The sequence below is a fragment of the Blennius ocellaris genome, assembly GCF_963422515.1.
Source record: "Blennius ocellaris genome assembly, chromosome: 23".
Classification (NCBI taxonomy): domain Eukaryota; kingdom Metazoa; phylum Chordata; class Actinopteri; order Blenniiformes; family Blenniidae; genus Blennius; species Blennius ocellaris.
Window position 1 is genome coordinate 11,105,353 of NC_137672.1, and position 13,542 is coordinate 11,118,894.

A 13,542-nucleotide genomic window follows, 5' to 3' on the forward strand; every position below is an offset into this window, starting at 1 on the left:
CTTTGGGTTATTTACTGCATTGAAGCAGGTGTTTCGCTTTTCTATTTGTTGCTTTTGTCACGTATTTGTCTTTATAACAGTTGTGTGTATCTCACATATCATGCTTGCATCAAGGTCGTTTACATGTAATTTTGAGTTATGTTTTTTTTTCCAACATGTTGATTAATTCATGTATGTGAGTATTATTTTGGTTGTTTTGTAATGATATAAACCATTTCAAAGAATTCCTCTAGAATTACTAAAGTACCTCTATTCTATTCTATTCTATTCTATTCTATTCTATTCTATTCTATTCTGAGTGCTCGTTGCAGTAGCCCCATAACGCCAATAGAAGGCAGCAACATTTTCTCCAGACAGACACAATCAATCCGGAGCGCACATTCTGGATTCAGGCAGGACCGCAGGATGTCAGACAACAAACAAATAATGGCTCAAAAAAGGTAGATATCTTCTCCATATTTAACCTCCTTTCATTTAAATAACTAATTTTAGAGCAAAAATAGCAGGCAGGAAATTAAAATGTCATATCATGCTTTAATAATCTTGACTGCGGCTCCCATAATCTATTTATAGGAGGCGTCATCGCTAAGATATTAGATTATCAATCCGGTGCAGATCCTGATGTTATCATATTATCATCCGGCTTTAATTTTAATTGGTATTATTTATAATCTGCCTCTTTCAGTGCTAAAATCGCGGCTGGAGCTGTGGTGTGCGTTGAAAGCGAAATAAGAGGGGATGTGACAATTGGTGAGTCTCTTCTATTACAATCACGGCCTTTTCCCGCCCCTGATGAAATATTATTAAGCAATATTTTTCCTCCTCAGTTTTTCCCTGACTGCTTCGGTGTAACATGACCTTTATTCCTTTCTGCGTTTCCGCTGCAGGCGCGCGGACAGTCGTTCACCCCAAAGCGCGCATCATCGCAGAAGCGGGGCCCATCGTCATCGGAGAGGGCAATCTGATCGAGGAGCAGGCGCTCATTATTAACAGGTCCGTCCAGGATGTGCCACCAAATGTAAATACCCCATGCAAATATACCGCCTCATCTTGTATTATTACAGTTATCCAGAGAACATCATGCCGGACACAGAGGGAGTGGAGCCGAAGACGATGACTATTGGCACCAACAACGTGTTTGAAGTTGGATGTGGTATCCTTCACCTCGAAACTGTCAGACATTGACTTATCAGAGGGGAATAAGAGTTTAGGCATCTGTGTAAAGTCTTGCCTATTTAGTTTGTCCACCAGAGGTCAGCAATAAGTGTATTTCTCCTGCTCAGCACGTCCATCCACCCATAGTTCGTATTAACAGCTGTTCCAGGTGCCACTTCTTGGGTTGAAACGCTTAACAATTGTGCAACAGTTTCTCAAGCCTTAAAGATCGGTGACAACAATGTGATCGAGTCCAAAGGTAAACATTGAATTCATATTTTGAGCCTTTTGCTGAAATGTGTTCCATACAGTCATAGATGTTTGATCTGACAGTGATATTGGTATTTATTTTGTAAAGAAGAAAGTGAAAAAAAATCAACATTTAAATGAACAACACAAATGTGAACGGGAATGCTGAATCTGTCTTCCACACCTGCAAGTCTTAAATTATATTAATGAAAAGGAATAGGGACAAGTATAATCTTATTTAATCCTACCACTCAAGTACTGATGCATCTTTATCAATAACTTAATTCATTATTAAAACACGGCTTTTCTTAATTTAGCACCAACCTACAACCAATACATAATGCAGCAATTGAACTATGCTCAACAGTGTTTTCATATGTCACTACATTCATACAGACTGACATCAATCGTTTTACAATAGTTACAGTATATTTATCAATTCAACAATATCCACAAAACAAACAAACCCTCATATTCATTATTCAAGTACTATAGCTCACAAGAGTAACTTCTTTTGATTTCTTTTTAAACTGAATTACATTTCATGTTTGCTTCATCTCATTCTACACACACAATTTGCACCACAGTCTTACGCCAGAGGTACTAATACAGAAATTTTTCACAGTAGTGCACACTTAATAAATCTTTAAATTTAACTTTCCCTGATTAAATTGATGATCTTTAATTTAGTTGTTCCTGCTCCACTTACATTGAATTAGTGGGAGGCAGATGCTCCATCTTCTGGATGTTAGTAGGTCAGCAGCTACACGAAGAATTAAAAAGCAGTAAAAAGTTTCTTAAGTACACCAAAAACATGCTGACAGCCCGAGAGTCAGTTTTGTTAACATTGTAATGCAGTATTGGTACTCTGGTCAGCCATCCCTCATATTGCTGCCAGTATTGCTGTGTTAGGCTTCATTAACATGTTGTTCACAACTGGTCAACAGGCAAAACAAACTATAGCAAATGAAACACGTGCATTAAGAGGATTGTAATTCTGGGCTGCAGTTTTCTAACAAAATACATTTCTCTTTGATTTTCAATACCAGCTGATCTTGGGAGAAATGTGATCCTGACCAGCGGCTGCATCATCGGCGCCTGCTGCCAGATCAACACGTGCGAGGTCGTGCCTGAGAACACGGTCGTGTACGGCTCCAAGTGCATCCGACGCGTGCAGAGCGAAAAACCACAGGTCACTTCTTTTAGATGGATGCTTGTGTTTTTGTTTCTGTCTCTGAATGACGCTGTTTTGTTGGGTTGCGTGACTTAATATGTCATGCTTTTCTTCTCCTCCTGCAGCCGCAGACTCTACAGCTCGACTTCCTCATGAAGATTCTGCCCAACTACCACCACCTGAAGAAGACGGTGAAGGGAAACAGCACGCCTGTGAGAAACTGAGGTGTCTGATCTGGATACAAATAACCTGCTGATCATCTGCACACGCACTTGGCTCACTATTTATGTGCCCCACATGTTTCTTGGATTTACCTCTACGACCGAAAATGACCATCACAGATTTCTGAATCTTTGCTTTTAGACCAATTTTGTGAGTATTTGATATATATTTTGCATCTGAAACGAATAATTTTTGATGCCAACTTATGTTACCATGTGATATTCATCTATATTTATAATTGTTACGATGAAATCAGATAAAAAACTGCAATAAAGACGTTAAAATGCCATTTTCCTACATCATTTTGTCCAGAAGGGGGAGGTGTTGAGCAGCTGCACAACAAGGCTTTGTTTCATCAGGTGATAGATATTATCCAATTAGAATACAACTTATTAATAACGGTCACTAAAAATATCAGCATTGTCATGTTTTTTGTTCTAAAAATACTCACAAATCAAGGTTATTTTGGTAAAAATATTCCACACTGATGACATGTGAACGTGCAACTGTGGCCCGAAGCTCAGTTATCTTCTTCACCTGAGCAGAAGTGATCTTATTAAAGACATCTATGAGTGTTGAACCCCTAGTTTTGGATTTGGTGACCTGCCAGTCTGGCGTCCTTCCATAAGGGGTTGCCAAGTACGTGCTGCGGGTACACTGGGAAATGCCAAACAAAGCATCTTGGGTGTGGTTGTAGCTTGAGTTTTAGCTGCAATAATGTCTTCTGCTCCCCTCCGTCAGCCCCCGCCGGGTGCTGCTGCTGCACCCAGCTGCACTGCAGGCTCGCTGATTTGAATGCATGCATGTGTGGTGGTGCAGAGTCACTCCAGCATCACCTACTTGCACCTGATAGCAAAAGTTTCGATGCGGCACCGAACAGTTGTCCCCTTTAAGCCTGTGCAGCTATAAAACAAGCTGAAGGCCGTTGCTCTTCAGAGGTTAAAGGGTGTGTGTTTGTATGTGTGTGTGGCGCTCGGTGGGCAGGGGTGTCGCACAGTGCCACAGCTCCCCGTAGGAGGCCCACAGCTGGTGTCGCACTCTGCCAATACTCATTTGAACATGTCACGGTGGAATCCCATGAGCAGTCCACGTCAACCAGGGGCTAATTATTTCAGCCGTGCAGTGCAGCCGGGGCCACGTCCAGGCTCCTTGTCGTCTCGCCTCTCTTTATTTCCCACCCAACGTTTTGTACTTTAGGGTGTTGCCGAAGCGTGAGTTTACTTTAATATGACAAGGAAGACAGATGCTGAGTGCAGTTGCATGGATGTGCAGAGTGACAAGGACCTCATGTGGGGTGGGGGAGCGAGTGTGGCCTTTTAATCTGCAGTGGGTTTTTTTTTTTTTTTCACATGCAAAATGGCTATGATGATAGCAACTCAAGGCAGGAATTTGAGAGGAAGTTCAAATGTTGTTCTATATTGGGAAGCAGCTATTTATATCTGCCTGTAACTGTACTGTTTTCAAACTGAATTATATGCAGCTCCTATTTGTTTAAGCAGACTTTTGTGCACTGCAGTGGAATGTGCGTTTCTTTTAATATGATTATCTCGAGTCAATATTTGGTCTGAGATACAAATATACAAGATTTCCTGTAGAGGGAATGACACGCTATCACAAACAAAGAGAGAACCACGGGAAGTTATTTGCAGCCATTGATGCATTTGCTCCATAAAGGAGGAAAATCCTTGAATTTTGCTGCTTCTTCAGTGCATTTCTGTTGCTTTTAGACACACATGTTGTTCTAGTGCGGCTGCAGTCAGTTGCGTTTAAAGCGGCCACCAGTTGCTTTGAGAGGATAAAGGCTTTCTGACAGCTGACCTTTGCATCCAGGTCCACTCCACCTTTGAAAACTGAAATGTGACCTATAGGCTGCAGTGATTTCCGTTGCAGCCCCACAGAAATAATTAATCTCATCACGACGGGGACCCAGAGCCGCTGGATGTCATGCCGTTTCCTCCATGTTAACAGCGTGGCTCTGTGGATGGCAGTGTCACTCAGCTTGTCCCACTTTGGTCCTTACTGACCGTTACATGGAGTGGTGTGAAAATTGGTACAGATATCCATATTCAACGGGTGGTGATTCCTATAATCCATGACTTCTCCTCTACTGAAGGTATTTCACTAATGAGGGTACCAGTAGTACAACCAGGGGTTCAGGAAAAGGCTGCCGGGGAGATGGAAAAATATTATATTGATATGATCGGTTTAGGATGATTTTCATTCAGCATTCCTACTTAAAATGCAGTTGTCAAACACAATAAACGTGAATTGTTGTAAAAGCTCATAGAGGATGAGTGCCACTCACAAAACCACTAAATTGCAAGTGACACTTGTCAAAAAGACTCATTTCAACGAGAACGGCGTCTTAAAGTTCTTTCACGATGACATACAGATTGGGTCAACATTTGAAATGTTACTGTTGGGCTAGGCCAGTGCTTCTCAAATGGTGGGGCGAGCCCCCTTGAGGGGGCGTGGTGGGGTGTCAGGGGGGGCGTGAGGCAGGCACGACTTTCAGTATTAGTGTCTTTATTCATGCTTGAACGATAAAAAAAGGGCCTCCAGCTCATTTTATTAATTTATTTTGATAATCAGGCGATTGTATGCAGAATGCTGGTGCCAGCAACTCATACAGTGGTTTATACAGATAAATAAATAAATATTATCAGGTTCTCAATGGTAGAACAATTCGGGGGGGGGGCCTGAAAATTTTTTTGTCCTCTAGGGGGGGCATGACAGAAAATAATTGAGAACCACTGGGCTAGGCAGTGGCGAAGTGGTTGGTTGTTTTGTTTTTACATATGTCACCTATATTGCCACTCGCACAGTACAAAACCGTTAATGTTTGATTGTTCTAGTTCACAGAACTAACACTGTGACTTCAATACAACTCAGACCTGTTAATCACCAACATGTCCACAGGCAGGTTTTATTTTTTTCCTCCCCAACGCATTTGCATAATCAAAGTGTATGCACTGCAGCTATTTCATGTGCATATATGGTAGTAAAGCCAACCCGTCAGTGTGGAGTAAATGAATGAGGCACAATGTCCATATGCAGGTATGAGGGTTATTATGCTGTGCAGTACTTCATGAAAATCCACATAGAACGACTTCATAAAGTGGTAACCTCATGTGAGACTCAAAAGACATTGGAAGTTGTTGAAAGTTTCAACAAGCACAACAAAAAGTCATGGTTGAAGGTTTCTTTTCACTGCAAGTAAAGCCAATACCTCAAGCATTGTGTCTGAATCTCCAGCCAAAGCAAATAGACTTTTTTTTTTTTAACATGTATTGTCCTTTAAAGATTCACCCTTCATCAGGCAAGTGAAATACTTTCAACAAAGTATATAATTCAGATAGTTTCTTCGAAAGTAGCTTTGACAATTATAAAATACATGATTAAATAGTTGTGAAAAAAATTGAGATAAGAGTTTATGTTCCACTTTAATAAAGCATCAGTGCTTCCTCATCAGTGCACCTGATTGATTGATTGATTGATTGATTGATTGATTGATTGATTGATTGATTGATTTAACCTAAAAAAAACTTGAATGAGTCAAAAATGTCTTTCAATCATTCAAATAATTTAGATATGCTGTAAATTCCAGAATTTTTGTGATCTTGTTTGCTTTTTAAAGAGATTTTCTTTGTTTAATTGGGACATAAAGGTGTTTATTTACACGGACTTTGAAGCTTTGAAATCTCAAACACAAGGATTTAAAGCTTCACTTTTCAAGGATTATGGATGAGTTACCTGTCAAGGGTTAAAAGCAGTGATAAGAACAAAAACCTCAGGTTTTAGTTTAACCTTTTATTAGATTCACCGCGGAACAAAGGGAGATATAACTTTACCTCCTTCCCTTTGACCTGCTTGAAGACATTTTAGGACCACTCAGCAACATTCAAAGGGAACATTATAGTGCATTACACGGAGCTGTGTCAACATTTGGGAATTCAAGCCTGGGAGACATACTTAACACAGCCTCTGCTCTCTACTCAACCCTTCCTCTGCCCACTGAACCATAAAAGCTGAAGGTGCAGTTTAATGACACAGACTTGTGCCTCCTTCTTGTGTGTCACTACCTTGACACAAATGCAGTTGTTTTTTTTTTTTTTCCCCTCCATGAATGAGAAGACAGAGTTGTGATATTTTCTTTCTTCTTTGTCAGATCCAACTCACAGCAGCACCTCCGCAGCCCTGTCTGTGCCCTTGAGGATAAATGTGCAATCCGCCTCACGGCTCAGTAATGCAACCTTAATCAAAAGGGCTTTTGCTTCTTCTTTTTTTTTTTTCTGAGTCTGTCCAGGAAGGGAAATACTGTGAAGAGCAACAACTCGAATCAACATTCCTTTTCTTTTCTTTCTTTTCTTCCCCCACTAACAATGATTCTCAAAAGAAAACCAAACTTACATGTTGGATGACACGTTCCATTGGGATTATTTCTTGGCACATGCCACAGTTTCTTCCAGAAGGTGTTTGGTGATTGACAGAGACCAGAGTGTAACTTCATGTGTGCCCTGATATGGAAGGAGGAAAACACTCAACTCGTGCACAGTGACTCACTGATAAAACATGTAAACTGAGAATAAAATAAATGAAGGCCCACGGTTGATGTAGAAGACTGCTTTGTTGCAATTTTCATAAATAATGTCAAACTGTTTAGTGGAAATTAATATCGTCTCAAGTCAATTTGTTAGAACTGGCAGATTTACTGTTGCTGTTCAGCGAACAGCAAAACAACGTTACAGATTCGGGCAATACAGAAACTCTAATCAAAACATATATAGCGAGTTAACGCAGCTGCTGTAGCAAGAATATCGATATTTTGAGTCTGAGTTGAAGGTTTTATGTGTGGACTTTCCTCCCACAGTCCAGACAACATGCATGTGAGTAACTGGTGGCTTTAAATTACCTATAGATAGTGAGTGTGAGTGACTGTGTGTGATGGACTGGTGACCTGTCCAGGATGCATCCGGCCTTAACCCGCTGTCATCTGGTCCAGTGTCCTAACAAAGTGGTTTAGAAGACAGACGGATGCAGCCTGGTCTAATGAAAACATGTTGTGTGTTTATTCAGCTGGTAACTTGAAAAGTTACTTGGACAATTGGAAAGCTACCAGCTTTGGAATTCTTGTTCTGGGGAAGCGAGCATTCTCATGACAACAAACAACAATTTCCAAGTCAAGCCCATGAAAAGTTGCAGATAAATGAGACACTTGTTTGTCATTTCCTTTATAAATCCAACATGGGTCATTATTTTGTTTTGAGTTAATTTCTTTAAAATACCTTATTTTCACTATGTTGTCTTAATTCAGAGAGCATCATTAAGAAACTCGGTTTCTTTTGTATCAAAACATTCAGTCAAGTTAGATAACACCATTATTTAGTAGAAATCTGCAATTTCCCATTTTCCTGGTTTGAGGTTTGATAGGTGTATTTTGACCTTTCACAATTTCATCAAGATATTGCATAAAAAAGTTGAGCGTCTGCTCCGCTGACAGATCTACACACTTCATTTAAAATAGCCTGTAAAAACAGTTGTTATGGATACCTCTCAGTAAAAAACATTGGGGTTTAAAGCTGCATCGCTCTCAAAGTACACACCACTTGAAAGGACAGCAAAGAAAAAGAACAATCTAGCCTATTAGGGACGAATGTGACAAAGTGTTGACATCTAATATGGGATTTTGTGTTGCACAGAGCTTGAGTAAATAGATCTCCGGCTGTGAAGAAGCCTCTGGAATAGACTGCGCAAACTGAAACAATGCGCCGAACCTCTCGTGGCCAATTACGGCGGGTCAATCTGACCACAAATTGCTCATTAGTGATCTTAGAGGAGGATCAAAGGGCACTAAGCATGAGGGAGGAACACTGAGTATCAGTAAGTCAAGAGAATGGAATGGCCTGGCTCCGAGCCCAACGAGAGCCACTTAGTCCGCAGCGTTCAGGAGGGTGAAATGTGTTGCTCCAAACACCGAGACGCTGTCATGTTGGCAGGCAGTTTGCTTTTAAAAGATGACCTCTAGATGGATTGTATTTTTTTTATTTTTTTATTTTTTATTATGACTGTATCGAGTAAAGAGTAGGCAGCAGTGATGATAAGATGCCTCTTTGTTCTGTGAATTCGAAGAAAGTGGGAAAACAACAAAAAGAGGAGGCACCTCTGAGTCATCTGACCGCCAGCTGAGCGGACTGCGATGCCCACAGGGGTTCTCCCTCAGGGATCCACCACTGGTCAATACATTGGCAATGTGTCACGGCAGATTGTTGCTATGGTGCTCATATCAAGCTGGCCTTTTTAGCCATGAGTCAGTGATCCAAAAGACGGCGTTGGATGATCTGATTTATGTCTCAATCTTCATCACCGAGCTTTGTTATACAATAGATAAATCAGAAGGATACAGAACTTTGATGTCACGTCAAGACAACAAACAGCTTGGTCGAGTGTTGAATTTTAAACATGCATATAGTTTATGTGTCTTTAATGTTCTAACATAGCGGCAAAAATTATATCTGTGATTTTATGTAATTTACTTTGTTTGTTTACAAATTTAAAAAAGTCAATTTTACCAATATCACACATTTTTCAACAATTCTAAAATGTCTTTTCTTGTTTCAGTAGAATTGATATTTCCTAAAATAATTTCCTGGAATTACAATACTATGCATTCATCAATGTTTTATTTAAAATTTATCCTCACGAAATGGATTTTTACTTCATTAGCAGCAACGTCTCTGTCACTGCTGCATCACAGCTTCTCAGCTCGATCTCAGTGTCACGTTTGACTCCCAGTGATTAAAACCGAAAACGGATGTTCAAATTGATGCTTTCTTAGCAACTTTTATACTCTGCAATATCACACCATGAGCCGAAACACACTCTGTTTGACAGCCTTGGCCTTTCTCATACTTACTTTGACCACTAGAGGATGTCAAAATTCTACATTTCTTCTTCTGGTCATTGTCTTTGGGCCCTACTGCCCCATATCTATGTGACTGATATAAATCAACAGTCATTCCTTTGGTCTAATGACATTTATATCTGTTGCACAGTGTAAATTACTCAGCAGGACCATTTCCATAATGTTTTTCATGAAGTCACTGAAAAGCAGCTGGCAGAAAAGTGAAGGCTGTTATGTGTTATACTCAGGCTGATACATGACATAACTTGTTAGTCAGTAATTTCCAGAGGCGCAGATTGTATGTTTGTTGTTTTCAGAGATTTTGGATGGAGTCGGAATAGATTGTCTCCGTGTTGCAATACGCCTGACTGACTGTCAATAGTGAGCTTAACCTTGCTACACACCGTTGTTTTTACAAGAGAGGGGAACAATTACTTGGTTTTGTCCTTTGTTAACATGCTTTGTTAAGTTGAAAACAGCAAATCTCCTTCAGCCTGTGCAGATGAGTTAGTTGCTAGACTAGCAGATAACGCAGAGATATCTTCATGTGAGGCTGGACTGCGTCAAAGCTTGCTGACATGTTACCCAGGACACAGTGACCAGAGCGTCTCCCCCATGTCTACCCTGTGTGTGTGTGTGTGTGTGTGTGTGTGTGTGTGTGTGTGTGTGTGTGTGTGTGTGTGTGTGTGTGTGTGTGTGTGTGTGTGTGTGTGTGTGTGTGTGTGTGTGTTAGTGGGGGGGGGCCACCCTCCCTCTCAAAGCATCAGACCACACAGCTCAGCCCTGAGACCTGTCAAACACAGCTGGGACACATCCCCCCCTCCTCACCCACCCCCTGACTCCCCTCTTCCTCCTCCTCCTCCTCCTCCTCCTCCTCCACACCTCTCCTCCCCCTCTCTGCTCCCCAGACTCAGGCAGGAAGCTTTGATACAGGGGTGTTGAGCGGCGAGGGGAACATTTCCATTTTTGTCTGTTTCCAAGACTCTCTGAGACCCTCCTCCTTCCCTCTTCATCCCTCTTCATCCTCCCCAACTGCTTCTCATCAGCATAAAAGACTCGGCTGTGTCCTTTCCTCATTGTGCGAGCTTCAGACGCACCGTAATTGATATAGACATGATCAGCGAGGGGGAAAGAGCAGAAATCTCTAAGACCGATCTATGAAGACTGCTTCCCTTTCCTTTGTTGCTTTTGGAGGCGCAAGTTCAGCAAAACGACTCGGCCTGTTTTTCTGTGCCGGCTGTCACAAGAAGCGAGCGTCTGTCCTGCGCAATAAATGTCACGCAACATATAGTCAAAGTCTCCACTTCCGAGCTTCTGTCAGCTCTTGAACTCCTCGTCTCGAACACAAAGTGAAGCAGTTGCTCAAAATAAATGTTTTGAAATGGGGGAGCGTGTTCAAGGCTGCCTTGTCACCTGATTGTTTCTTTTAAGGCTGCTTTGCACTTCGCGCTGCAGACAATAATAGGTGTGCCAGTAAAAAAAAAATTTTTTTTTTAGTGTCTTCTTGTCTCCACTGTTGTTGAGACATCACATCCACGACTCCAGGGCCTGGCTGTTTTCCAACTCTGGAAAGTCATAAATCATGCAGTCTTGGGTGAGCTCACAGTGGATTAGTGTGACTTATCATATCCCAATCTTGGGCAATTTACAGGTGTTGTTTCAACTCCCTCCTAACATGCCCAACCTGCCCTACATATTGTAAATCTGTAATGCAAGAGGCTCTCAGTCAGAGTAGCTTTTCACTGAAAATGAATCAGAAATGTAATGAACTGATCTTTGTCTTTACCTTTACAGACGATGAATGATGCTGCAGGTTTTGTAAAATGTAGAAAAAGATTATGACGACAGAGTGACGACCGGTCTTACTGAGTAACAGGTTAGCTTATGATACCATCTGCACGAGGAAGCATGTAACTTTATTAATGGTTAGTCAACAGATGGAGACGAATAAGTAAGTCTTGAAATGTATTCGCACATAGAAAGGTATAGATGACTGATTATTACCCAGATAAAATCAAGTTTCCGGTCAAAATATTTTTTATAAAAAAGAACAACCGAAACATATGAGTCCTGACTGAGCTGTTGGTGCAATTTCTCCCATCCAGACTATGAATACTAGAGATTCAGTTTCTGTGAACTTAACGAACAGTGAATGACAGTCATTGAGAAGACATAATCTCACAAGTCTCATCTTGCATCGCCATATATTTTCCATAGGAAGCAGTAGGTTGTAGCAGGCAGGGCTGGCCGACTGGGGGATTTCTATGGGGAGTTTATGTGTTTTCCCAGCACTCTGGTTTCCTCCCACAGTCCAAACAGGCAGGTTAGGGAACTCTAAATTGCCTATAGGTGTGAATGTGAGTGAATGGTGGTGTGCGTGTAGTGTATGTGTGACTGTGATTGACTGGAACCTGTCACACAGAATCAGTTTTTATCATGTGATGCACCCCATGTGTGAACATGCTTGAGAAAGTGAAATATTGTAAAGGAGAGTATTTTCTCTCTCTCTCTCTCTCTCTCTCTCTCTCTCTCTCCCACGGAACCATGATGTTACTTTTTAATTATGGGTATTATCAAAAACTGTGGATGTATTCCTAACAGTGTATTTATAACAAAATGTGTGTGTACACAATAGATCTTGAAGGGATGCTTTACAGCTCTGCTTAGACCAACATGTTATGCTGACCCTAGTGAGTTTAGATTTCAATTATAGGTTCATATCAAATATATAATTCTTGGTTTACTGATATTCTACTTTTACCATGGACGTATTTATAATATTTGTTGGACATAGATATTAACTCACTTATTCAAAAGTACATAAAATGCCCTCCTCCTACTACATGGACATACAGAGTACAAATAAAATATACTACAATGACAGTAAAAAAGAAAAATAACTGCTTAGCCAAAAGTAACCACAAACCACTGTCCTAAATTATGAAATACTGTCAATATTAAGATTCAAATAAACTTAAAATTATAGGCTTATAAATATAAAAACTGGAAAGGTATGTAAATACAGAAGGTTTTGTGGCCACAGTAGTATAAACACAATGATACTATAATCATAGAATAGCCTGTTTGGCATGCACTCTCCCTGAAAGACTCTTCAGTTTCACTTATCCACTTATTAGCAACTAACTTCACAAGATACATTTCACAATATTTATTGTGTGTTAACTCAGACTTGCTTTCAAGCACAGAAACAAAGAACCCATTAGACAAACCTATTCACTTTGGGAAGAGGGAACGAAAGGAGAAGTAACGTTAGTTCTAATGCTCATATTTCTTGATTTCAAGAGATTTAAAATGGTGGTCGTGCTGAACATAAAATGTTGTTTGTTGAAAAATGGCAATGTTATTCCTACATTAGTCCATCAGTTCAACATAAACACATGGTGACAATGTTGGGAATGAAGAAGCTAGATTAAAGCTAAAGTATGTAGAAGATGTTGAGGAGGATGAGGAGGATAGAAATTGTGTTACTCTGAGAGCCTTGGTGCAACATTCATCCATCTCGCCATTTATGCCCTATGCAACTTTTTTGTAGGGTGCTGGAGCTCATCTCAGCTAATTAGGGATTAGGGCATGATACACTCTGGACAGTTCAACGCAGAGCAATTCACATTAAAACGAGATACTGAATCGTGAAAAGTGAGAGTCTCTGGCATTAAATAACTTAAAAACAAGCTTGAAAAATAAAATAAAGTAATACGACATCATGTTTGCCCCATAGTGATGTAGTTGATAAGACCCTAGACTCACAGTGTGAATGTCACTGGATCGATGCTGAATTGAGCTTTTCTGGGCGGACTTTTCGTGTAGCGTGGATCTTCTC

General features: G+C 40.6%; 1 protein-coding gene across 1 annotated transcript; it reads left to right on the plus strand.

Moving 5' to 3' along the window:
- Positions 1 to 405: 405 nt before the first annotated feature.
- dctn6 (dynactin subunit 6) lies at positions 406 to 2,898 on the plus strand (the record flags this gene model as incomplete). Its single annotated transcript, XM_080518735.1, has 7 exons — positions 406 to 440; positions 686 to 750; positions 888 to 993; positions 1,065 to 1,153; positions 1,367 to 1,414; positions 2,454 to 2,596; positions 2,704 to 2,898. 7 exons carry the CDS (start codon positions 406 to 408, stop codon positions 2,800 to 2,802), a joined length of 585 nt encoding a protein of 194 aa, XP_080374861.1. The 3' UTR covers positions 2,803 to 2,898.
- Between the last annotated feature and the right edge of the window lie 10,644 nt (positions 2,899 to 13,542).